General features: G+C 43.2%; 1 protein-coding gene across 3 annotated transcripts in view; it reads right to left on the bottom strand.

Moving 5' to 3' along the window:
- Positions 1-27,121, bottom strand: part of TDRD5 (tudor domain containing 5) — a 1,060,335-nt gene that overhangs the window by 956,032 nt on the left and 77,182 nt on the right. For all 3 annotated transcript variants that reach the window (XM_069232097.1, XM_069232096.1, XM_069232098.1), the window contains exon 3: positions 21,809-22,195. In XM_069232097.1, the coding sequence (XP_069088198.1) occupies positions 21,809-22,195 (387 nt within the window). The remainder of the gene's footprint in view (positions 1-21,808; positions 22,196-27,121) is intronic.

Genomic DNA, 27,121 nt, shown 5'->3' on the forward strand with positions numbered 1-27,121 from the left:
TTCATCTCAGAGTACGAGAGAACTACTGGCACCCCGCCTGAGGCATAGGAATGCGGTCCATGCGGCCCCCCTCCATTTAAAAAAAAAAAAAAAACGGGGAGGTGGTGGTTCCTTGGGCTTATTTGAGCCAATGGAGGGGGGTCCACTCTGCCCCCCTCCAGTGTTGTTATGAAGCCCTGGGGAGGTGGTGGTCTCGGGGAATCTATAGAGCCAAAAGGAGGAGGGCCTTGTGTGCCCCTATCCTTTTCTTTTTTAAACCACAAGCTCCTGGGATCTGGTCCACCCAGGCGCTAAATAGTTACCAAGCACGGGAAACAGCTTTTTTTTTTTTTTTTTTTTCACCTATTGCTTTTTTACAATGGCAGGATCCCCAGGGGACCTCAGCACCAAGGCTGGATGGTCGGGGTACACCTGCTGTGCCCCCTTTTATTTTTAATTTTTTTATCTTTTGTTTGGGACTCGGCTGAGTCGAGTCTCAAAATGGCTGCCAGTACTTTCTGGTTGAAGTGTTGACAGCCAGTCAGATGTCTGCACAAGATCGGGAGGATTTGCGAAGGGTTCGCAGCTGTAGACACACTAATTTGATTTTCTTTTAATATCTCAGAAAACTCTGAACAGATTCAGACTACTAACAACAAGCATTTGCAATGCAACGGGTCTCGCATTTACTTGTGTTAGAGCTATTAGCGTTGTAAACTCCTAACCGGACTTTTCTTGCCACATAAACGAATGAATTGTAAAACAGTTTCACATATGCAAGCTGATGTTCGCCATGAGCGTAATGGAGCCAAAGAAAAGGAAACAGAAGTTCGCTTGCTGTGAAATCGGCAAAAGTGCAATTATCCATGTAACCATCAAAAGTGCAATTACCACAAGCACCCCCACCCAGCAACTTTTATTCACTCGCCTCTCCTCCACTGCACAATTTAGAGCCGTACATCATGATCCACATGCTCCTCCACCACCCCATACTCCATCCACACTAAACAGACACAAACAAAATAAACAACATGCCACTCTTAGCAACCTCGCATCCCCTAGTCTATTACATAATAAGACTATCCTACAAAAAACAGTACACTATTCAGGTCTCTCTCAGCCACCAAGTCCACCACCCACACACACAGACCCAACAAAATGTCTCCTTAACCTGCTGGAAGAGGAAGACTATATTGAAAAGCAAGACTATTGTGAGCCTCAAACAGTTATCACAACTAACAACACTCCTGCTTCAAGCTCATATTATACTACTTACCCTTCTCCTAAACAAAACAACACTACCACTAACACACCTTTTCTAAACTGCCAGCTCATAAATGCTCGATCACTCTAAAAAAACAAGCACCACATCTACGACCTGCTCACAGACACACAACCAGACTTATTATTCATAACTGAATCCTGGTTGGGAGATGACATGGCCCCAGTGTTGCACGAAGCCGTTCCTCGGGACTATCAAACCATCACACAAAACCATATAGGCAAAAGAGGAGGTGGACTAGCTATTATATTCAAACAGGCAATGAACCTCAGTAAAACAGACAACATCTCCATACAAGGTTGTGAAGCCCTCCTCACCGTATGCCACCCTACTCCAACTTCCTCCTGTAACCTTCTCCTCCGTTGCATACCTCCACCTAACAACTCCACATTCCCAGATGCTTTTCTAGGTACAGTCTCAAACCTTATTACACTATACTCCAACCTATGCATTCTTGGGCATCTAAACATTTGGTTTGACAAACCCAATATGCCCCGTCCAAAAGCTATCACCACTGGCCTAGTCACATTGAACCTACATCAGATTGTACACAATCCTACACACATCGCTGGACACATCCTAGATGTCATTTTTGCTAAGCCTGAACTAGTTACCATTCATAGCATCACGCCAATCACTTGGTCAGACCAGTATTTGATAACTTTCCAACATAAAACTCCACAATTCAACACACCCCACAACTACTTACATACATGCACCTATCGACCATGGAGCAAACTCAATTTTGATGACTTAGAAACACAACTAACAGACAACACAGATCTAGATACAATTAATTCTTTGACAAAACTAACTTTATGAGTGGCTACAGGAAGCTTTTGATATCCTAATACCACTCAGAAAAACTAAACACGACAAAAGAAAACCAACACCTTGGGGAAACACAGAACTTAAAAAGATAAAAGCAACACATCAGAAAGTTGCAGCGGACCTGGCTCAAAACAAACAACAGTCAAGCCAAACTGCAGCTACACAAACTTAACAGAATACACAAATCATGAATCAAAAAAGCTAAAAAAAGGTACTACTCAGACAGAATTCAAAATGCTAAATCTGCAACCAAGGAATTTTATAAAATTCTCAATGAATTTCGAAAACCTATATGCATGGAAGGAAGTCATCCCACTACTCAAGATTTTGCAAACAAATTGGCAACTCACTACCCAACCAAGGCCGACACATTGGACTCCTATTTAAAACAGAAGAAAACCATCAGCACCAACCCCTTTCCTAAAATACCCTCTAAGAATAAACCAACTCAGCCTCTCCAGTCCTTCCAACAAATATCCCAAGGTGAATTTATGGATTTAGTCAAAGCAAGCAGACCTTCCGGTTGCCCTACTGACCCTTGCCCACCACAAATCTTCAAGAACATTCTTCTATCTACTTCTGCTGCCACACCTGTAAGAAGAATCATCAACAACTCTAACTACAGGAACTTTTCATGTAGACCTGAAAAAGACATACATACGACCATTACTAAAGAAAACAAACCTAGACCCGCAAGACCCCAACAACTACAGACCAATCACAAATTGACCTTTCCTGGGCAAATTGATAGAGAGAGCAGCAATCGTCCAGATGTCACAATTCTTTGAAGACAATTCTATACTTTCAGACTTCCAAACTGGATTCCGCCCAGGAAGAGGCACTAAATCGGCACTCATAGCAATCTGGGATGATCTTAAAAACACAGTCGACCGCAATGGAGTTGCTGCACTACTTCTCTTGGACCTCTCGGCTGCCTTTGATACGGTTGACCATGACACCCTAATTCAAAGACTCGACAAAGCCGGCATACAATGGACTGCTCTCGACTGGATTATTTCCTATCTTCAAAAAAGATCTAATATCATCTACTCGCCCCCCTTCTCGTCCAAACCCTACCTCACAAAAGCAGGGGTCCCCCAAGGATCAATCATCGCACATTTGCTTTTCAACATCTACATGATATCATTACCAGAACTGATCAATGATTTTCATCTCACATGCTACAACTATGCAGATGACACACAAATACTACTTATATTAGAATGCCCAAAAAACATTTAAAACTCTGAAATCTTCAGTTGCCTCAGAGCCGTTGTTCAGTGGATGACCTGGAGCCATCTCAAACTAAATACCGCCAAAACAGAAATACTCATATGTGGTGACTGGAAACGTTATGACCCTCTGTGCGTCTGGCCTGACGATCTCTGACCACCTCCTCAATTATCCAAAGAAGTTAAAAACCTTGGAATCACCATGGATTCCAAGTTAACTATGAATGCCCAAGTGGACAAATTAGCACGAACAAGCTTCATCACCTTGAAGCCTCTACGACGCATCTTCCCCTACCTCAGATTTCCACACAAGGTGCAAGCTACTATCTCGCTTGTACTATCCAAACTGGATTATGCCAATGGCCTCTACCATGGATCATCTCTATTATGAAAAAACTACAACGTATTCAGAACTCCGCAGCCAGGCTACTATTACATGTAAAGCCGCAAGCTCACATCTCCCCTGCCTTGAGAGCACTACACTGGCTACCCGTTGCCAGAAGATGCACTTTCAAGCTGCTTTGTATCACCCACAAAGCTATACATGGAACAGGACCGCTTTTTATCAGAATCAAAATAACCAAATACATCCAACAAAGAAACCTCCGCTCAAGATTGGCACCCCCCCTTAGAACACCACCATACAAGAAAAAGACTATAGGTGGTACCTCCTTCTCCATTCAAGCAGCCAAACTATGGAATTCATTACCCCCAACTATAAGAGCCACAGATAACTTTCTTGTCTTCAGAAAACTACTCAAGAGTTGGCTCTTTCCTTCACAACCACCATATTCAACAATGCAAACATATATGGACTGCATATGCCTATGTTGATAAATATTTTGTATGATTATGTGTCTATTTCTAGTTATGTATAGTTCTTTAGAAAATGTGTATCGCTACTATGTCATAACAATAAAATACACACACACTCTTTAAACCTGTTTGACTAAGTATATTTACCCATGGTTATAATTATATATTGTATGTACATATATGTGTGTATTCATATATGTATGTATGTATGTGTGTGTGTATGTGTGTGTGTGTATATATATATGTGTATGTTGTTCTGTACTTGGCATGTTCGTAGGTCACTGCATGGCTCCTGAGTGGGTTGTTATACTAGATATCTTTGAATCCCTGCTCTCATCTTATCTACCCATCACCATATGTCATGTCTCTATCAATCTATCCTCCATTCCTACTCTGACTCATCCCAAATCCATTTTACTACTTTCATCTCCTAAATAACTCTGCCTAAGCTCTTCCCTCCGCTTCCACATCTAACTCACGAAACCTCACTCTACTACCATAACCTCCCAAACGACCTTACTAAATTCTCCCTCATTTATCTCACCCTGCTACTATGATCTCCCTAACCCTTCCACAGACTCTTCCCTCCTCCATACCCCTTTACTCATCCCAAGCCTTTGGGATGAGTAAAAGAGGGATATACTCCCAATTAACATTTCTGGGTTTCTTTCCTACTCCACCCATCCATTACTCCAGTCAATCTAACTAACAAACTCTCATATCCACGGCTCAAATTAATTCATAATAATACTAAAACTGTACTCATATTTCCCAATACTAATCCATCACTAATTCTTGTTGGGTTCCGGAGTAGCGTGCTACTCACCGAAAAGCGCTCTGACGCCTCGTCAGGGGTAGTAGGCGCTTTATGAGGAAAATGTCACTTACCCAGTGTACATCTGTTCGTGGCATTAGTCGCTGCAGATTCACATGCTGCGCATAGTCCGCCGTCTGGTGTTGGGCTCGGAGTGTTACAAGTTGTTTTTGTTCGAAGAAGTCTTTTCGAGTCACGAGACCGAGGGACTCCTCCCACTTCGGTTCCATTGCGCATGGGCGTCGACTCCATCTTAGATTGTTTTCCCCGCAGAGGGTGAGGTAGGAGTTGTGTATGCTAATAATAGTGCCCATGCAATGGAATAAATACGTATGTACAAAATGAAGGTTTAATGTAATATATTTACAAATGTACAAATGTTCAAGATCTACTTCCAAACGGCTACAGGCTCCCGGGGAGGAGGGTGGGCGCATGTGAATCTGCAGCGACTAATGCCACGAACAGATGTACACTGGGTAAGTGACATTTTCCGTTCGGTGGCATGTGTAGCTGCAGATACACATGCTGTGCATAGACTAGTAAGCAGTTATCTCCCCAAAAGCGGTGGTTCAGCCTGTAGGAGTGGAAGTAGTTTGAAATAAAGTTCTTAGTACGGCTTGACCTACTGTGGCCTGTTGTGCAGATAACACATCTACACAGTAGTGTTTAGTAAATGTATGAGGCGTAGACCATGTTGCTGCCTTACATATTTCGTTCATTGGAATATTTCCTAGAAAGGCCATAGTAGCACCTTTCTTTCTGGTTGAGTGTGCCTTTGGTGTAATAGGCAGTTCTCTCTTTGATTAAGATAGCAGGTTTGGATGCATCTTACTATCCATCTGGCAATACCTTGTTTTGAAATTGGATTTCCTGTATGAGGTTTTTGGAAGGCAATAAATAGTTGTTTTGTCTTCCTAATTTCTTTTGTCCTGTCAATGTAGTACATTAGCGCTCTCTTGATGTCTAATGTATGTAGTGCTCTTTCAGCTATTGAATCTGGCTGTGGGAAGAACACTGGTAATTCCACTGTTTGGTTTAAGTGGAACGGTGAGATAACCTTTGGTAAGAATTTTGGATTTGTTCTTAGAACAACCTTATTTTTTTTGTATTTGAATAAATGGTTCTTGTATGGTAAACGCCTGTATTTCACTTACTCTTCTTAGAGATGTAATGGCAATGAGAAATGCAACTTTCCACGTTAAGTATTGCATTTCACAAGAATGCATGGGTTCGAAAGGTGGACCCATGAGCCTTGTTAAGACAATGTTGAGGTTCCATGAAGGAACAGGTGGTGTCCTTGGTGGTATAATTCTCTTTAGGCCCTCCATAAACGCTTTAATGACAGGTATTCTAAATAGGGAAGTTGAATGAGTAATCTGCAGGTAAGCAGATATTGCTGCAAGATGTATTTTTATGGAAGAGAAAGCTAGATTTGATTTTGTAAATGTAGTAAATATCCTACTACATCTTTCGGAGATGCATGCAATGGTTGAATTTGATTATTATGACAGTAACAAACAAATCTTTTCCATTTACTTGCATAGCAGTGTCTAGTGGAAGGTTTTCTAGCTTGTTTTATGACCTCCATACACTCTTGAGTAAGGCCTAAGTGTCCAAATTCTAGGATTTCAGGAGCCAAATTGCTAGATTCAGCGATGCAGGGTTTGGATGCCTGATCTGTTGTTTGTGTTGTGTTAACAGATCTGGCTTGTTGGGTAGTTTGACATGAGGTACTACTGACAGGTCTAGTAGTGTCGTATACCAAGGTTGTCTTGCCCATGTTGGTGCTATTAGTATGAGTTTGAGTTTGTTTTGACTCAATCTGTTTACTAGATATGGAAGGAGAGGGAGAGGTGGAAAAGCGTACGCAAATATCCCTGACCAATTCATCCATAGAGCATTGCCTTGGGATTGCCGGTGTGGGTACCTGGATGCGAAGTTTTGGCATTTTGCGTTTTCTTTTGTTGCAAATAGATCTATTTGAGGTGTTCCCCAAATTTGGAAGTAAGTGTTTAGGATTTGGGGGTGAATTTCCCATTCGTGGACCTGTTGGTGATCCCGAGAGAGATTGTCTGCTAGCTGGTTCTGGATCCCTGGGATAAACTGTGCTATTAGGCGAATGTGGTTGTGAATTGCCCAATGCCATATTTTTTGTGTTAGGAGACACAACTGTGTCGAATGTGTCCCCCCCTGTTTGTTTAAATAATACATTGTCGTCATGTTGTCTGTCTTGACAAGAATGTATTTGTGGGTTATCATGGGTTGAAATGCTTTTAACGCTAGAAATACTGCTAACAGTTCTAGGTGATTTATATGAAACTTTCTTTGATGTACGTCCCATTGTCCTTGGATGCTGTGTTGATTGAGGTGTGCTCCCCAGCCTGTCATGGAAGCATCTGTTGTTATCACGTATTGTGGCACTGGGTCTTGGAAAGGCCGCCCTTTGTTTAAATTTGTACTGTTCCACTATAGAAGCGAGATTTATGTTTGGCGGTCTATCAACACCAGATCTAGAAGTTGACCCTGTGCATGTGACCATTGTGATGCTAGGCACTGTTGTAAGGGCCGCATGTGCAATCTTGCGTTTGGGACAATGGCTATGCATGAGGACATCATGCCTAGGAGTTTTAATACAATTTTTGCATGTATCTTTTGTGTTGGATACATGGCTTGTATCACCTTGTGAAAATTTTGAACCCTTTGTGGACTTGGAGTGGCTATCCCTACTGTTGTGTTGATTGTCGCTCCTAAGTATTGCTGTGTTTGACACGGCAAAAGGTGTGACTTTGCATAGTTGATGGAGAAACCCAGCTTGTAAAGGGTTTGTATATCATAATCTGTGTGGTGTGAACACTTTGTTAGCGAGTTGGTCTTGATTAACCAATCGTCTAGGTACGGGAACACGTGTATTTGCTGCCTCCTGATATGTGCAGCTACTACTGCTAGACATTTTGTAAAGACACTTGGCGCTGTTGTTATTCCGAATGGCAACACTTTGAATTGGTAATGTATTCCTTTGAATACGAACCTTAGGTATTTCCTGTGCGAGGGATGTATCGGTATATGGAAATACGCGTCTTTTAGATCTAACGTTGTCATGTAGTCTTGCTGTTTCAGCAGTGGTATTACGTCTTGTAACGTGACCATGTGAAAGTGGTCTGATTTGATGTAGGTGTTTAGTGTTCTGAGATGTAATATTGGTCTCAGACTTTTGTCCTTTTTTGGTATTAGAAAGTACAGTGAGTAAACTCCTGTGTTCTTTTGTGGACTTGGTACTAGTTCTATTGCGTCTTTTTGCAGTAATGCCTGAACTTCTAGTCCTAGAAGATCTATATGCTGTTTTGACATATTGTGTGTTTTCGGTGGGACGTTTGGAGGGAGTTGGAGAAATTCTATGCAATAACCATGTTGGATAATTGCTAAGACCCAAGTGTCTGTTGTTATTTCCTCCCAAGATTTGTAGAACTGGCTTAGTCTTCCCCCCACTGGTGTTGTGTGAAGGGGTTGTGTGACTTTTGAGTCACTGTTTATTTTGAGGGGTTTTGGGACCTTGAAATTTTCCCCTGTTTCTTGGGAATTGGCCCCCTCTGTATTGGCCCCGAAAGCCTCCCCTTTGATATTGTCCCTGGTAGGTAGGTGGTTTGGTTTGTGAGGTGCTGGTTTCTGTGGCTTGACCTCGAAACCCTCCTCTGAAAGTTGTTTTGCGAAATGTGACAAATGTGCCTCTGCCCTGCGGGGTATAGAGTGCGCCCATGGCTTTGGCTGTGTCGGTGTCCTTCTTTAATTTTTCAATTGCAGTGTCCACTTCCGGCCCAAACAATTGCTGTTCATTAAACGGCATATTGAGCACTGCCTGTTGTATCTCAGGTTTGAAGCCAGATGTGCGCAGCCATGCGTGCCTCCTTATCGTCACATCAGTATTTATTGTTCTTGCAGCTGTATCTGCTGCATCCATAGAAGAACGTATTTGGTTGTTGGAGATATTTTGTCCCTCTTCAACCACTTGTTGTGCTCGTTTGTGGAATTCTTTGGGGAGGTGCTCGATGAGATGCTGCATCTCGTCCCAATGGGCCCTGTCGTATCGCGCTAGGAGTGCTTGCGAGTTGGCGATGCGCCACTGATTTGCAGCTTGTGCTGCAACCCTTTTCCCAGCTGCATCAAACTTGCGGCTCTCCTTGTCCGGAGGTGGTGCGTCGCCTGATGTATGCGAGTTGGCTCTTTTACGAGCTGCTCCTACGACTACTGAACCTGGTGTCAGTTGTGATGTAATAAAAGCAGGGTCTGTGGGCGATGCCTTGTATTTTTTCTCCACCCTTGGAGTTATTGCTCTGCTTTTAACTGGCTCCTTAAAAATCTGTTTAGCGTGCCTTAGCATTCCCGGGAGCATAGGAAGGCTTTGATAATGGCTATGGGTGGAGGACAGGGTGTTAAAGAGGAAGTCATCCTCGATAGGCTCCGAATGTAGCAATACATTATGAAATTGGGCTGCCCTAGCTACCACCTGTGCATATGCTGTACTGTCCTCAGGTGGTGAGGGTTTAGTTGGGTACGCCTCTGGGCTATTGTCCGATACCGGAGCGTCATAGAGGTCCCATGCGTCCTGATCATCTTGGCTCATGGTGGTATGAGCTGGTGATTGTGGTGGAGTCTGTGCTGGTGATACATGAGTTGACGGTGGTGGAGAGGGTGGTGGAGTTACCTTCTTTACCACCTTTGCTTGTGGTGGCTTGTCTTGTTGCTGGAAGTCAAGTTTCCTTTTCCTTCTGATTGGGCGAAGAGTGCTGATCTTCCCTCTACCACTTTGGATAAAGATCCGCTTTTGCGTGTGATCTACTTCTGTTGTTTGTAATTCCTCCTCTAATCTGTGTCTTTTTAGTTGGGAGGACAGTGATTGTTCCTGTGAGTAGGAACTGGTTTTTGGTTCGGTTGCCGGGTGTTTTGGCACCGAAACCGTTTCTTTAGTTTTTTTCGGCTCCGACGAGATCTTTCTTTTTTTTCGGTGTCGTGCCCTCTCGGTGCCGACCATCTTCGGTGCCGCTGTCTCTGTGCCGAGCAGTTTCGGTGCCGCTGTCTCTGTGCCGAGCAGCTTCGGTGCCGCTATCTCGGTGTCGACTCTTTTCTGCACCACTCTCTCGGTCCCGAGATTGCTGCGTGCCTGTGTCTCGACCTGAGTCGGACGACTTCGGCACCAGCTCGCCCTTTTTCGGTGCCGATGGACGGTCACCAACTTTATGGGTTAAGCCATGGCCTGTTGGCAGTGGCGTCCCCTGGGCTTTCTCTGTTTTTTCGTGTGATCTTTGTTTCGACGTCTTACTCACGGTTGGTTGCTCTTAGACGTCGAACTCTTCGGAGTCTGAATCGGGGATGGAGAATGTTTCTTCTTCCTCCTCCTCGAACCTTTGTTGTCCTGTCGGCGTGGAGGCCATCTGCAACCTCCTGGCTCTTCGGTCTCTGAGCGTTTTTCTCGACCGAAACGCGCGACAGGCCTCACACGTCTCCTCCTTGTGCTCGGGGGACAGGCACAAGTTACAGACCAAATGTTGGTCTGTATAAGGATATTTACTGTGGCCTTTAGGACAGAATCGGAACGGGGTCCGTTCCATCAGTCTCGATGTTGCACGCGGTCGGGCCGACCAGGCCCCGACGGGGGATCGAAAATACCCCAAAGGGCTACCGGAGCTCTTTAAGGTTCGGTGTCGATTTGCCCTAACTATCCCGATACCGAACGAAACAATACCGACGAATTTTCCCGAGATTCTGACTAACTTTCCGACCCGAAACACGGAGCGAAAAGGAACACGTCCGAACCCGATGGCGGAAAAAAAAACAATCTAAGATGGAGTCGACGCCCATGCGCAATGGAACCGAAGTGGGAGGAGTCCCTCGGTCTCGTGACTCGAAAAGACTTCTTCGAAGAAAAACAACTTGTAACACTCCGAGCCCAACACCAGACGGCGGACTATGCACAGCATGTGTATCTGCAGCTACACATGCCACCGAACATACTATTACAATATAATACAATAGGTGCTGAAGTCAACTCTTGATGCTGCGCCATAGGAGGCGGCACTAGAGAAGGGATCGGTGTTGAGCCTGAAGCAGATGACAAACTCAGAACAAGGTAGAGTGGCACAATCAGCATCAGAGGCAGTAACCCAAATAGATTCCACCTCAAATTTTTCGGGTGCAAAGAAACGTTACAGGGATCCGGAGGGGTACTGAAGATGCTTTCTAAAGCCTGTCTGAATTCAAGGAAATGTTGCATTGGTACTGCAGAGCCCAGAAAGTCAGGCTGGGTAGGCAGGAGGAGCATAATCGATCTTGAAGCTGGAGACAGAGTTTGCAGCCTTTCGGTACCTGAGGTGTCACTCAACTCCAAATGATGGGAGCAACTGTACAATGGGAACCTGTGATTGGACTTTGCATGTTTGCTTCTCCTCGACTCACCTGAAGATCTCGACTTGGACAATGATCATTAGAAGATCAGCCACGGGAAGAAGTTCACACACTTGACTTTGACTGGAACTGGACCTTGGTCAACTTCTGTAGATGATCCACAGTGTTAAAGTTTGCTTTGTTGTCGCGGAGGGCCTTAGGATTCATCTTGATGCACTGATAAGATGACACAGAGTTATATTTGGAGCCCAGTCACTAGAGAAAAATCTCATGGAGGTCCATCATTGTCATGCGTTTGTGGCAATCCTTACTCGGTTTGAACCCTGTGGTCTTGCGGGTAGGGAACGGGGGAAACTCTGTCAAGGTTGAAGTCTCAAAGGGGCCAGCTCCAGATCAGAGTCGGAAGGCATGGGAAGAAAGAAACCGATGTCGCTGAGTGTGGGTGGCGCAGATATTGTGGCCCAGACATCAAATCTAGGGTGGGACAGATCCAACTCGAAGCTGCAAAACAACATCTACTGGTGGATGAGGGAGTTGCTATGAAAATCGTCCGGATCTAACCTAGCATCTGTGAAATTCACAATGTGAGGAATCCACTTTTAGAAGTCCCTATGAGAACACAGTATTACATCATTGCATTTCTGATGTGTACCCTGCAGCTAGATAAAAACAGTTAAATGATGTATGCATTCTGTCTCACAGGTGGGCCACACTCGGTCCTGCCTTAAAGGAGTACCATGGTACCTGTGGCACAAACAACTTTTTTTTATACATTCTGGCTCCATGGATTGCCCCTACAACTTTGGGCGAGTCGGGATGTCTCTACTCTGCCCCTAATATATCTTTTTTTTTTCTTTTACATTTTTAGTACTCCCGGACAAGCCCACAAGTTCTGTAATGCCAGCTACAACATTGGTCTCTGGGTTGGAGTCAGTCAATCAGTAATCTCTGTTCTGTGGAACAGGTCCTGGGGTACTGAAATGATAGAACAGAGAAAACGACTTTCAGAGGTACATATGGTCTTCTGATTTTCGGTGCAGCAGGACCAATTATCCAGATACATGTAAACAGGCACATGTAACTTTTCATCCTCTTTACGACCACCCAAGCATGTCTTTAAACATGGGTTTCTCAAAAACAGCTGAACAGATTTATACTCGATCATAAAAAGCATGCCTTGCAAGTAAAGTTCTAACATTTTGCCAAATTTGATATAATTCTATTCAGTTGTTTTTTCAGTATCAGAGAGCCACGTTTCCTATAGGAATTAACACTGGATATCAACTTTTTGGGGCCCACACCCTTTGTCTTGGCCCCAACGTGACCAATTATTGCAAAACGTTCCAGGAAGAAGCAGAGGCGGAGGAACCTTTTTATTTTTTAATGTTTCATGCAGAATCGTCCAATTTCACCAAAGTTATCAACAAAACCAAAAAAACTTCTATGGAAACTGACCTAACTATAACTATGCAGTGATGACACGATTGTATAAAATATTTATTACACAATATATACGTACACACACACACACTGAAGATAGATCCTTCCTCTGAAGGCAATTAAGCAATTTGAGATAAAGTTTCTTAAAATATCAGTGCACGGCTAGCTGAACTATTGGGGGGTGGGTAAGATTAAACTACCAAAGCTTTTTTGTTATTTTGTTTAGACAAACCCTATCCATACAAATTTAGGACCTCAATCACAAAAGTCAAGTTTGTGCTGTGCTAATATCTTTAAATGTATAACACCTGAAGAAACCATAAGCAGACTTGGAGGATTATTCTCTCAAGATAAATAAAATTATATATTGATTGACTTATTGCAATTTGTCAACACTTCTGGTGATTTGACAGGAACATCGTCTGAGGTGGACATTGTGGTTATTGATGAGCAGGAAATGACTCCCCTATTCACCATGAATTACAGGCCTCTATCACTGCTACACTAGGACTGTAAGGTTTATGTAAAATTAAGCACTCAATTTATTCAAGTTTGTTCTTATTGCCATATAGAAACAGCCAAACATATTGCTATACCATGTGAAGTCACTGCCTTGGGAGCAGAGTAAGTCTTTCACTAGGCATCTTGAAATGTGAAAAATGAATGGTATTGGAAAACTTAACTAACCATAATAAGGAACAATGGCTCCAGTTTGGAAATCATCCCATTTCCAAAATCTTACAGATTCTAGATTCATGACCCTGAACACGACCACCATGCTGGACCACTTCCAGGATCCACCACATTGGACTTTGTCCCACAAATACCTGCTTTTGCCATCAGGGAGAAGTAGATTTTTTGTCTAATCTTTTTTTTTTCTTCTTTGCTGCAGGTTCTCCTCGCCTTCTGGTTAGTCAAAGAAGTTAATAAGCTTTTCAATGTGTAAACTGACCTAAAACGAGTACTGACCTCCCTGGAATGCTTCCTACTTTGTCAAAAAAAGGATGAGTAAGCTAGGCACTACATGTTGGACTTGGCCCACTCTGTAAAGTGACCCCCCAACTTTTTGTCTTCACCCTCATGTTATCTGAACCCATTTTGTGAACTTTGAGGGCTCTGTGCACCTACCATTGCTAATTAGTACTGAAGTGCTTGTGCTCTGTCCTTTCAACATGGGGACACTGGCTTACACCCATTTACAGAACATTTACTTTACTTGTAAGCCCCTAGTAAAGTGCTACTACATGTATCCAGGCCCTGTAAATGAAATGCTATGTGTCGGACTGCAGTACTGATTGTGCCACCCCACTTAAGTAGCCTTTTAAACGTGCCTCAGGGCCTGCCATTGTAGCCTGTGTGAGCAGTTTTAAACTACCATTTCATTCTGTCAAAACAAACTTCTTGCCAGGCCTAAATCTTCAGTTTTAATGCATTTGTAATACATATATGTCTCCCTTAGGGCAGGCCCCTCAACAGCCAATAGGGCAAGGTGCAGTATATACAAAAGGCAGGGATGTATTTTTACAATTTACATCTCCTGGTAATGAAAAACTCCCACATTTTTATTTCCCTACTGCAAGGGATTCCTCTCCCAAAGGATAACATTCGGTTACCTTTTTACATTAAATAGGTGATAACTTTTGATTGAGAGCAGCTGGGAAAGTCATGTTTAGTGGCTGGTGAATTGTAATTTAAAATCCTCTTTAATGGTAAAGTCGGATTTTAAGTCACAACTTTAAAAATGCAACTTTTAGAAAGTTGGCATTCTCCTCACCTAAATATTTGGGCCCTCATTAGGAACATGGTGGGATGCCCTGCCGCCAACCGTGCCGGCGGTCAACAAAAGACCACCAGTGTTGGCGGCTGGCATCCCGCCAAATAATGATGCATGTTGGCTCATCACCATTGATGGCGGGGGTGAATGCTGCTTCACCCTCACCGCCACGCCTATTATAAAGCAGTTTTAGGCATGGCGATGCAAGAAGTACTGCTCTGCCTGCTGCTTGAAGCAAAAGAACTGACCATACACCTTGAACCCAGGGTGACTCCAAGGGCTAGCTGGCTGGCCCCCTGTTCTTAGATACAGAGACACAACAGGCTTCTCAGCACAAATGCAACCCAATGTATCTCGATGCAGGACTGCGCATCGCAGCTTCTTTTCTGTGTCCTCATAAGCACCAACTCAGCGCAATGCACCTTGACATCGACACATGGCCCAGCTCAATGCATCTCGACTGAACGCAAAGCATCTCGTCACACGTCCTTGCAGCACCAGTGGCTTCATCATCCTCGACAAAGTGCGATAGAGGCGATTCCCACTCCCTTGAGTGACAAAGACGGCTGTCCTTTTTATCAATTTTCCTCAACAGCTCATATTCAGATGATTTCTGATGATGAGATCACTTCCCTGATTCTTCCATGTGAGGTCTTTGTGGCAAAGTAGAGCAGAAAAAAACTGGGTAAGAATAAAGCGCAGCAGGAGGCGGCATAGTTGTGGGCAGCAATATATAGAAATGGTGATGAAACTTTGTGACCATTGTCGTTAAGAGTCATCCTCTGGAAAGGTAGGAAAGTGTATAGCTCCAGCTCAGATAAGAAGAGACGTGTAAAATACACCTCCATATTCTGATCTTCTCGCTATATGCAGGTGTGTTAGCTCTTGGAGTTACAGAGATAACAGCTGGACCTCCAATGAATTTCAATGCCTTGACACCAAGAAAGGAGAGGTTCCTGACATCTGAGACAATAAATCCCTCAAAGTGAACTGCATTAAGGTGAGGGAGAAGGTCTCAACCTCAGCTAGGCGAGGGAAAGACCTTGAATGGTCTAAAATGGGGCATTGGGGGGGGGGGGCAAATCGGACCTCGTCACACAAGGGACTAAAGAAGAATTTGACTGCTTGTCCCTTTGGAGCTAGTGGACCAGGAGGATGAACAACATAATTGCCACTGCTTCATCCTAAATAAAACTCAGTTACTGTCCCAGTGATGCCTAGGGGAAGTCTCTAAACATATACTTGACTTAGTAATGGAATGGGGATGTGGAAATCAAAAAGACAGATGACACACGCAATATGTTATTTCTTCAACAACTTCTTATTTGCACACAAAGGGCATTAATTAAAAGAGCCAGTATGGTGAGCTCCAAAGACAGAGAAGAGACAATGAGAAACACTTAAGAAAGAAACAGTCACATCAGAAATAGAGCATGGACATTTAAAAACACTGAATGACTTAAGCTCTGATGCATTCCATGTCACACTATTAATTTGTACTGTTGTCACAGATAGAAAATGCAAAATTTGATTTAAAAAAAAAAAAAAAAGTTCCATGAATAGGAAAAGCATGAAAAAACTGAATGGTTTAAGCCAAAAATAATTTTTAAAAAAGGTGACAGTGTGTTGGGGATCTTTCTCAGGTGAGCAGAAAAAACTGCATAACTGACCCTGCACTCTATTATGGGAAGGCTGGCAGCCCCAGCAATTCTTTAAAGGAATTGAGTCAAATAACATAATGTCCCCTCTGGCTATTACAGGCTACATTTTCCTTTTAGTCTGGGGTTTAAAAAATTATCTAAACCAGTGGTGTTTTCACTCAAATACCCTATACTCTTAATTTGACTAATAAGATTCCCTTACATGCATGTTTAGTTTAGCCTGGAGACATTCTAGTTTTCATGGATACAATACAGAATCCCACGACAGTGTGTGTTCTGGCAAGTCTGATTGGAGCGATTCAAGAGCTTTGGTTATTCAAGTTTATGGTGTTATTAATTTATCATACTCGAGAGTTTTAAGCATACCATCCTTAGAATTACATGTTTATACACGTCAAAAAATATATAAATTCAAGGAGAAGCTGTATCAACCTCCCCTAATTACAAAAAGTGATGTCCTGCAATATTAACAGACCATTGTTATGTTATGTTATGTTATAAAGGTTTATATAGCGCCCAACTGCCAACGGCCTCATAGCGCTTATACAGCCATAGTGATGACATACTGCTTAAAAAATTATTCAAGGGATTTAAGTTTTAAATAACCAGGTCTTCAATTCTTTTCTGAACAACATCTCTTGAGAGTTAGCTCTCAACTTGAGAGGAAGGTTATTCCAAAGTAGAGCACCTTGGTAAGCTACCGATCTTCCTCCCCATCTGGCTTTCCTCATGATTGGGACTTTAGCCAGATTAGCTGAGGAGGATCTAAGAGGTCTGGCTGGAATATAAACCTGAGCAAGAGTTTTCAGCATTTCAGGTCCCTTATCAAATATAGATCTGTGGACGTGGCACAGGGTCTTGAACTGAATCCTTTCTGCTACCGGGAGCCAGTGTAGAGAAACAATTCCTGGCCGTATTTAGTGATGTTTAGGGATATTTAGTAGCAGACGAGCCGCTGCATTTTGTACTCTTTGCAATCTCTGAATTACATATTTCGGGGAGCCAATGAACAACACATTTCCATAGTCAATTCGGGCACCAATCAGTGCCTGGACAACCATTCTCCTTGCTGTGAAAGGTAGAATAGTTAAAACCTTCCTCAAGGTCCTTAGCAGAGCAAAGGCAGTTCCTGCTATTCTATTTGCATGTTGGGCCATTGAGAGAAGGGGATCAAGCCATACCCCGAGGCTTTTAATCAAACCTTTAGGGGGGGGGGGAAGGGTCGATATTCCTCTCAGTATGCTGGAGTTAAAAGGGGGAATTTTATTTCCAAAAAACATAACCTCTGTTTTATCATCGTTGAGCTTTAGTTTACTATCAGCCATCCAGGTTGCAACTGCCTTCATACATGGGCCTAAGGCTAGGCCCATATCTGGATGGGAGTTAGAGAAGGAAACTATCAGCTGCGTATCATCGGCATAAGAAACTATGTTCAGTCCGAAGGGCTCAATTATGCCTGCTAATGGCCTCATGTAAATGTTAAAAAGTAATGGACTCAAGGCCGAGCCCTGAGGAACACCACAACTACTAAAAGTGCTCCTAGAGATACATTCTCTGTCAAGTACCTGAAATGACCTTCCATATAAGAAGGAGCAAATCCAGTCTAACGCAGACCTGGCAATTCCACATCCTTGTACCCTTTCTATAAGGATTTTTAAGTCAACTGTATCAAAGGCCGCACTTAGGTCAAGGAGGATAATCGCGGTTTCCATACCCAAGTCCATCCTCTTCCTTGCCTCTTCTGTTATGGCAATCAAGGCAGTTTCAGTGCCATGTTTAGGGCTGAAACCCATCTGGGTCGGATGTATAAGATTATTTCCTTCCAGGAATGAGGATAACTGAGAGTGTACATGTTTCTCCGCCAATTTGGCGATTAGGGGCAGAAAAGAGATTGGTCTGTAATTACTCAGTATCTTGGGATCCAGGCTGGTTTTCTTCAGGAGTGGCTTGACAATGGCTTGTTTCCAGTGATCAGGTACTATGCCGTCACTCAGAGAATTATTAATAAGATTCTTTATTATCGGCCCTAATACTGAGATTCCCAAGGATAAAACCTGGGGAGGGGCCGGGTCAAGTGAAGAGCCCGATTTTGTTAATCTCTAATCTCATTAGATTGATAACTCTGTCCAGACTGATAGGAGTGAAATTTGTAAAAAGGATTACCTCCCCGGCCTCATGGTTTATTCTATTCTGTCCTATATTAGGGGTGTTAGGAAATGCAAGGTAAATATTCTGGATTTTGTCCAGGAAAAAACTAGCCAGATCTTCTACATGTTGTTGGGGGGAATCCCTACTTTCTACTTCCTCTCTTGGAAAGATGAGATCTTTTAGGGCATTAAAGATCTCCTTAGGTGAGTTGGCAGCCGCTTCGATTTTTCCTGCATAATAGATCGCCTGAGCTTTTTTAATTTCCAGGTAATAATCTCGGATCAAATTTTTATAATCCTTTTTCATGGATTCATTTTTAGTGAAGCGCCATCTCCTCTCTAGTTTCCTACACTCTCTTTTTTTCTCCAATAAATCGGCATTGTACCATGGAGCCGACTTCTTACGCCAGGTGTATTTAGACGAGGAGAGAGGTATAGTCTCATCTAGGCTGTTCTCTATCCATTTATTAACAGAATGCGAAAAAACTGTTATATCATTTGCATTTATACTCCCTGGTCTGTTTTTCTCCAGGGCAGAGACAAAATCTACGGATTTTAACCTATGCCATTTCCTACGGCGAGGGGGTGCCCCCCTATGTGGGATCTTGTAGTGCGTAAGATGTAATTCCATTTCTACAAGAAAATGATCTGACCATACAAGCGGGGAAGATAATAACAATTTTAAATTAGGATTATTAGAGAAAGCCAGATCAAGTGTATGGCCCTTAACATGGGTGGGGCCCTGAATAAGTTGGTTTAGATCACATGCATGTGATCTATATAAACGCTAAATAATAACAAAAGCTTCTTTCTGTGGTGATTAACTCCCTTCGATAATTGGTCCTACGCAATCATGACATTATGAGATTGGCGGGGAGGAAATGAAGGAGCGTATTATAGGAGGTGTTAACAACCTGAACAAGGAACCTACTGAGTATATGTAAACTTATCCAGGTCTTTTAATTGTCTAGTTATTTCTGCTGTACTCGATCATGTTTCCTCATGAAGAATTTTATACAAAAAGGTTTCTTATTTTATAATGAACAGAAATGGGACCCCTTGAAGGCCGACTCCGGAACAACGAAGTAGTGGGCAACGAAAGAAGAACTATGCTTTTCTTAACCATGGCTTCGTTGTTTTGTGCCTTAACCACGCATGTGCTGAACAACGCACATGCGTGGTTAAGGGACAAACAAGGGAGTCGGCTGAGGAGGAGGTCGAGACGAGTCAGGTAAGTGGGGTGGTGGGGTTGGGGTTTTAGTTTTAGGGGCGGGGTGGATGGTCGGGGTATTTTTAGTTTTAGGGGCGGGGTGGGGGGGTCTGGGAATTTTTAGTTTTAGGGGCGGGGTTTGGGGTTTTAGGGGCGGGGTGGGGGGTCGGGGTATTGTTAGTTTTAGGGGCGGGTGGGGGGTTGGGGTTTTAGTTTTAGGGGTGGGGGTGGAGGGTCGGGTCAGGTAAGAGGGGCGGGGTGGGGGGGTTGGTGTATTTTTTAGTTTTAGGGGCATGGGTTGGGGTTTTAGTTTTAGGGGCAGGGGTGGGGGGGGTCGGGTCAGGTAAGAGGGACGGGCTGGGGGGTTGGGGTATTTTTTGTTTTAGGCGGCGGGGGTCTTAGTATTAGGGGTGGGGAGCGGGGGGGTCGGGGTATTTTTAGTTTTAGGGGTGGGGTTGGGGTTTTAGTTTTAGGGGCGGGGTGGGGGGTCGAGGTCGGGGTATTTTTAGTTTTAGGGGCGGTTGAGATTTTAGTTTTAGGTGGCAGGGGAGGGGGGTCGTCTGGGTATTTTTAGTTTTAGGGGCGGGGTTGGGGTGGTTTTGGGGGTGGGGGTTGGGGTAGTTTAGGTTTTAGGGATGTGGTGGGAATTGGGGTTGTTTTAGGGGTGGGGGTTGGGGTGGTTTTAGGGGTGGGGGTTGGGGTGGTTTTAGGGGTGGGGGTTGGGGTAGTTTAGGTTTTAGGGATGGGTGGGGGTTGAGGTTGTTTTAGGGGTTGGGGTGGTTTTAGGGGTGGGTTGGGGGGCGGGTAATTTTAGGGGCGGGGTGGGGATTGGGGGGGTTTAGGTTTGGGGCAGGGTGGGGGGCTCGGAGTAGTTTTAGGGGTGGGTGTTGGGGTACTTTAGGTTTCAGGGAAGGGGTGGGGGTTGGGGTTGATTTAGGCTTTGGGTGGTAGGGTGGGGGTTGCGGTAATTTTAGGGAGAAGGTGGGGGTTGGGGTAGTTTTAGGGGCAAGGTGGGGGGTTGGTTTGGTTTTAGGGGGGTGGAGGGGCCGTGGTAATTTTTAGGGGTGGGGGGCCAGGGGAGACGCAAGCTGGAACAATGCATGCCTATCACTAATGCCTTTACCAGGAATGGCTTTACAACGAAAAATCGTTGTTAAGGCATTCGTGGTAAAGGCATTCGTGGTAACAACGAGGTCGTTGTTCGGACCTCGTTGTTCAGGCATGCGTTGTTCCGACATACATTCAACAGAAATAAAAGCATTATTGAAACAGATGTAAATGATGTGAACAGCAAGCAATGAATCAGGGGAGCACTTGCACATTACATAGCTATTAACAGAGGATGGAAAGAAACACTTTCCAGTTTTTCACCCTGCATTTTAATCCAGTAAACTGGAAAGATTTGAATGTGCCTCTACCTCACTCTACCTCAAGATAGACCACCACACCACTGAACTGCTCCAGTACCTTTGTGTATTTCCACCCAGGCATAAAGTTAACTTTACAAAGGAAGATAACTGACTGCCATAAAGAACTTCAAGATGGTAAAAATCTAAGAACTCTCAGCAACTATCTCTATCATTGGCTACTATCTGCTTATTCTCCATTTTGACGTTAAGAACTCGTAGTCAAATCACCCTACGGGACAAATACGAAAGGTGTGCTGACAGATTTTGCCTGGGGCGATATTAACGTAAAATAATTAGAAGTAACTCGGAATGAGGCCATAAGACTGATGGCAATTCAAATACCAATACTTTTTTTAACACAGTTCACTAAAAATGTAAACATATCAACTCAAGCACACATTGAAGCCACATATGTGGCACCATGAAGCAGCAACATATTTCTAGCAACCCAGTCCATTTCTTGGTCAAGGCAAGACACATTTAGCTTTACTGAAGTTAATCAGAACTTATACTGACATAGCATATAAATGGAACACCAAAACTGTTATATAAACACCAAAATACACTAACGTTTTTTACAAACATTACTATTTACAGGCTATTTTTATCCAGTAAATTCAGATTTGTCTCCTTTTTCCTGGTGTTCACAGGAAAAAGCATAACTCTAAAGCACTCTCAACTTTGCATAACATTCAGTATATTGTACATGCCAAGGGTGTGAGCGTGTGTGTGTGTGTGTGTGTGTGTGTGTGTGTGTGTGTGTGTGTGTGTGTGTGTGTGTGTGTATATATATATATATATATAATAAAATTCTTACCTGAACTCTCCATCGCTCTGGGATTGTTCTTAAGAACCAGCAGAGATCCAGCACGTGTCTGCTGCACAGAGACTATGTCAGATGCTGCCTGTAGAACCTCGAACATGGAGTAAAAGCCATAACAAAGGTACTGAAAATCACGGCCAAATCTCTGACGGTAGGCCTGCTCAAATTTGGACACAAGGACTGGGGAAAACGAGAGCAGGTCTTTTAGCTCACTCTTCACAATAGCAGGAAGTATTGGGGCAGTTCTACTCCGTCGTGGAAGTCTGGAATAGGAGGTAAATCGCGCTGATTGAGACCTGTAATGTGCAGAACGTGTCTTGCTGCTGGTTTTCTGCCGAGCCACAAGACTTGCTATTTTCATGGTAGAATCATTAGGGATACCTGAAAACAGAAAAGAGTATGTAAAAGATATAGATAAAGTCAGTAGGGTGCAAAAGTTCATATTATGTGCTAATATTTAAGCACAAAAGACACTTGCTACCATTGTCGTAGGACTCTTACCACAGGGATAAGACTGCTTGGTTTCAGATGGCAGCACCACTGGGTTTGGGTGACTGAGTCAGTCCCACACCTACTGGAAGCTGTTGGCCTGACCTACTGGGCTGGCTAGGAGACCCACACACAAACTAAAAAGTAAAGGTGATTTGTGGAAGCCTGAAAACATGACACTGACTCCTCAGAGAAGTTGTGGTGAAAGATATCTTACCTCTTTCTCTCATTTGCACAAAGTCCCATACAAGTGATGACAAAGAAATGCAAGATAGGTTTCAATGTGTTTATTGAAGCAACTGTATTCTAGGATAAAAAGGCATGAGCTGCAATTATTAGGAGGATAAAACATAATACGGTTATGATTGTGACTATTACAGTAAAACATATAAACAGTCCCAGCATCCTGACATAACCACAAACTTAAGAATTCCTACCTACACTTCTAGCATCTAACATGAGAGCATAGCAGTGTTAGCCCTTCTGCCTGTACTAGTCATTGAAAGGAGCCCCCCGACCCCATACCTGGAGAAAGCAAGGGTCTGCCTGTTGGTCTGCTGGTAGTCCCCCTGTTTAGCTGGAGAGACAAGGCTAAGATTAGCAAAGCTGTTGACAAATTGGCACACAGCATAGGATGGCCGGCTGGAATGTCCTGTCTACCCTTCTGCAGCCTGTGTGGTGTTTATAAAACAAAAACGTGCTGTGTTATGAGAACATGCCTGACGTAACAATATGCCTAAGGTGAAAAGGATGACTCACTAACTATTGGACTAGCAATATCAAATAAACTATCATGTGCAGTGATAGCCTTGAGCAGGGTACAGAGAGAAATGTTATGCAAAAAAACTAACAACAATGCTTTTGTAGGAAGGCAGCTGATTAGAATATAAAACAAATACTGCTGAAAAACATGCTGTGCGAAAATACAATAAATGGAATAAACAAATAAAATGGGTATATAGGTAAAAGGGCAGAGGCCTCAGGCCCAAGGCTAAAATAAAGATGCCCAATCTAGGCACTAAAATGGTACAAGAATGCAGGGTCCAAAACCTAAAATCAACTACACCAACTACTTAAAAGCAGGATAAAAACATACATAAGAGAGATAAAAAAAAATGCCAAGTTGGCAAGCAGACCAGGCTGAGACATGCATTGAAATTCAAAACAGGACTATTTTTTTTTTTTTTTTTTTTAAATATTGAAATGCCAAATTAACAATAGTCACGATCTCGCAGGAGGTCTCCCAGCATATAGCTGGAAAGGAAATCCAGGATGGACCCGATCAGTGCCAGATGCTGAAGCAACAGGATCCAGCAAATCCACAAAGGACTTCTCATAGAAGGCATCCCGCAATAACCGTATTCTCATTGGACAGCTCCGGCAATGAACCCTCATCGAGAACATCATCAGATTTACGGCCACATATGTTGTAAGGCAAGACACATCTCTAGTTCAGTTTCGAAAAGGCACCACAAGCAGCGAAAGACAGGCTACACACAATTGAGAACCGGTCTAAATGACAGTGACCAGTTCCTGTCTAGCTCTTTCAAGAGTGATGCTCTAAAATACTGCATCATAAGATAACAACACAGGTTGACTGTTGGAAGTTCCATCAATTCTGGTTGTTGAGATCGCAACAGCAGGATACCATTAATTAATGCCAAAGTAATAGGAAATCCTCCAGAAACACTTGAAAATAGTGAATGGATGGCAGAAAGTATAACTCCAAAGAGAGTCTAAAAAGTGCTGACAAAAGCAGAACCTACAGCCTTAAAAAAGTGTACAATCACAGCATTGTAAGAAGCATTAAAAAGTAGACTTATTAATTTAACAGAATGTTTAGAAAATTGGTTTTCAAAACAGACTGTATCTCGGCGAACGACTTTGCCACTTGGAGGTCATTGGTTTCACAGGCTGATGCGAGAGCCAGGTGTTCTTGAAACAAAAGCGCTTTCAGTCTGCTCGACTTGTCAAAATTTACATTATAAGTAGAGATGTGTGACCTCAATTCGGCTACTTCTATCTCATGCTTGGGGGAAAGTACGTTCCTGCAACAAGTCACAATTTTAGAGACAGAAATTACATAGGGAGCACCTGGCTTAATTCTACAGAAGCCTTGATCGCTCAGCATTAAGTAACTCCCATTCGAAAGTAACTGAAACACTGGGCGAATCAAAGGGACAGGAATACCCATCAGATAGCAATCCCAATTCGCAACAGAAGCACTGCATGCTCTGTGCAAGGACACTTGTTTACAAATCACAGAATGGCTAACAGAAGTCTCACATTCGCTACTGCTAAGAAAGACCTCCTTCACACCGTTGAAACATTTGTAATTGAAAGTTAACCCCCAGATCTCATGGATGTAACTGTCTCCAAGCTGTTCGAATCTGCCTACAGGAAAATGTTTAGAAACACAACGTGAATTGGAATGTTGAAATGGGGAGATTAATCACTCCATGTATTAAAAACACTGATAATGGTATTTCCGTCACAGTCAAAGGCAACTTTTCTAACCTTTTGATGTTAAGCAAGATGTAACTAGCTTCTTTCGTAGCTCTTATCTGATGTTTCCATGTCAAATTAAATATGGCAAATAACTCTGCAGAGTTAACATGCTTCTAATACATGTGGTCATTTTTAAGAACTTGTAACGTCTGAGTCAACTGCATAATGGACCTAAGTTGACTTTGTCCATGGTGTAAACGTGACATGTCATTATGAATAATGTCCATTGCAGAAGACATAATGTTGTTTAAAATGTAAATGCGGTTGGACAATGTGTTCATACCATTATCGACAACAGCTAGAGCCATTTTTAAATTTTCCACGATTTTGAGGGAGGCATTTTAAACTTATAGGACTCAGCATCTTTAACATCATGCCCAGTAAAATAAGAAACCTTTTCTAAATATGTTTTAGAATTACCCACTGGTGAAGTTGGTCAATGTTAAAATTGGGTTTAAATATAAACTACTCTTGGGGTACCAGCTGTGTGTGTAAAACTATGCCGCAATGACGATAACAGAACATTTCCCTATAATTTGCTGTGTTCATGTACACATCACTCAGCTTAGATTCAACTGTTTGTACAACCCAGTCATCAGAAACAACCCCCAGTGTAATATTATCATTCACTGAAACTTTAAAACATTATGGAATTTGAACAACTCTGAATGAGCCGAAGATATCAAACAGTACTTTATCCCACACAATCCCATCAGGAACTGGAACAGCTGAAATGTTCACTAGGGGAAGGCTCTTAGGGCTTTAGATGAGGATAGGTAAGGCTTTAAAACCTCATCCACCAGTTCAACAGCAGACAGTTCAGGGAGATAATGACCATATATCAGTAGAAGGAAAACGATGACAAAACTAATCCAAAGAAGAAAGGCAAGCAGAGTCCGATGTGTCCACAGATAATACCATAGACAAACCAAATAGTTATGTTTAAGCCAGCTGAAAAGCTTACATGCTCTTGATACAGGTACTGTAGATGATGCTGAAGAATTTGAAGAAAAGTCATCAATGCCAGCAAAGTAACCAGAAGTAGTCTGTGAACAAAACTGGAGCCGGTGCAGGTGAAAGGGAACTGGTAGATGTATCCATTGGTGGCTCGTAATAAGCAATTCCTTCAGTTTGTGCTGCATTCGAAGAGTGCAAATTTAAATTCTGGACATTTCTTGTCGCTGAAGTGGTGACAGGAACCAACTGAAGTTTATTCTCCGCCCTCCCCAAGCTTGGGGAAATAATTTCAGCAGTGTGAAGTGCTTGAAGAGGTAACTCTTGGATGGTAGTGAGAGGGGTACAGGAACTACCCAGGAGTCCTCGTAGTATATTGTGAAGGAACAGCCACATGGTACAATGTGACTTTGTCAACTGAAACATAGCAGTTTTCTTTAGAACCAGGCAGCAGTGGTAGGATGACAGTTCTAGTATCATGTATTCCAAGGACTGGAACATGTGCTGGGTAGGATGGGCCTAGCTCCTCCTCCACAGGCAACTTTCCTGTAGATCCTCTACTTTAGGAATCCAGCCTATGGTTGGCGGCAAATCCCTCATTCCCATGTCCAGGTGAACTTTCATCACAGAACTGTTGCAATTCCTGCAAGACAGTGACACGTTCATTTCTGTCAAAAGGTGTTTCTGCCGCCACCATGCCAGGACCATCAAAATACGGTACATACATAGGTAACGCAAACAGGACTTCATAGTGGGTGTGTCCTCCCAAAGACCTTCTGCGCAGATTACTTAGTGCTCTCTGGACTCCATACAGGGGATGCAGTCAACTATGACCTGAACCTAATACTCTGTTGAAGATTGCTTTAAGTCCCGGTTTTTCCGCTTCACAATCACGTTTGCATCAGGATGATAGGGAGACAAGAAATGCAATTTGAACCCCCATCGCTGCCATGGTGTACCTGAAGGCCCTGGAGGGAAAAGCCATTGTTGCCATGGTGTCCCCGAATGCCCTGGCAAAAGAAGTGCCCTGGTCGGAATTGAATGCTGCTGAAGTCTTGCAAATCTTTAATAACAGTTTCAGCGTCACCCTATCGTTCTGGCCACACCCAGAGATATCTGGAGAATGAATCAACAGCAACTAGAATATACTTGTATGCACCATCTGGTTGTAAGGACCGCAATGGTCCAGGTACACACATTGTGATGGTTTGTTGGAATCTAAGAGGGGTGTTTGCGGTGACTGATGGTGGTACGTTTAATTTGTTGGCAAACGTTACAACTAAGGACATACTGCTTGGTCTGTTTGTATAGCCAGGCCACCAATAGCACTTTTGCAATATGGTGATTGTAGCCACC

This window comes from Pleurodeles waltl, chromosome 4_2 (genome assembly GCF_031143425.1).
Source record: "Pleurodeles waltl isolate 20211129_DDA chromosome 4_2, aPleWal1.hap1.20221129, whole genome shotgun sequence".
NCBI lineage: Eukaryota > Metazoa > Chordata > Amphibia > Caudata > Salamandridae > Pleurodeles > Pleurodeles waltl.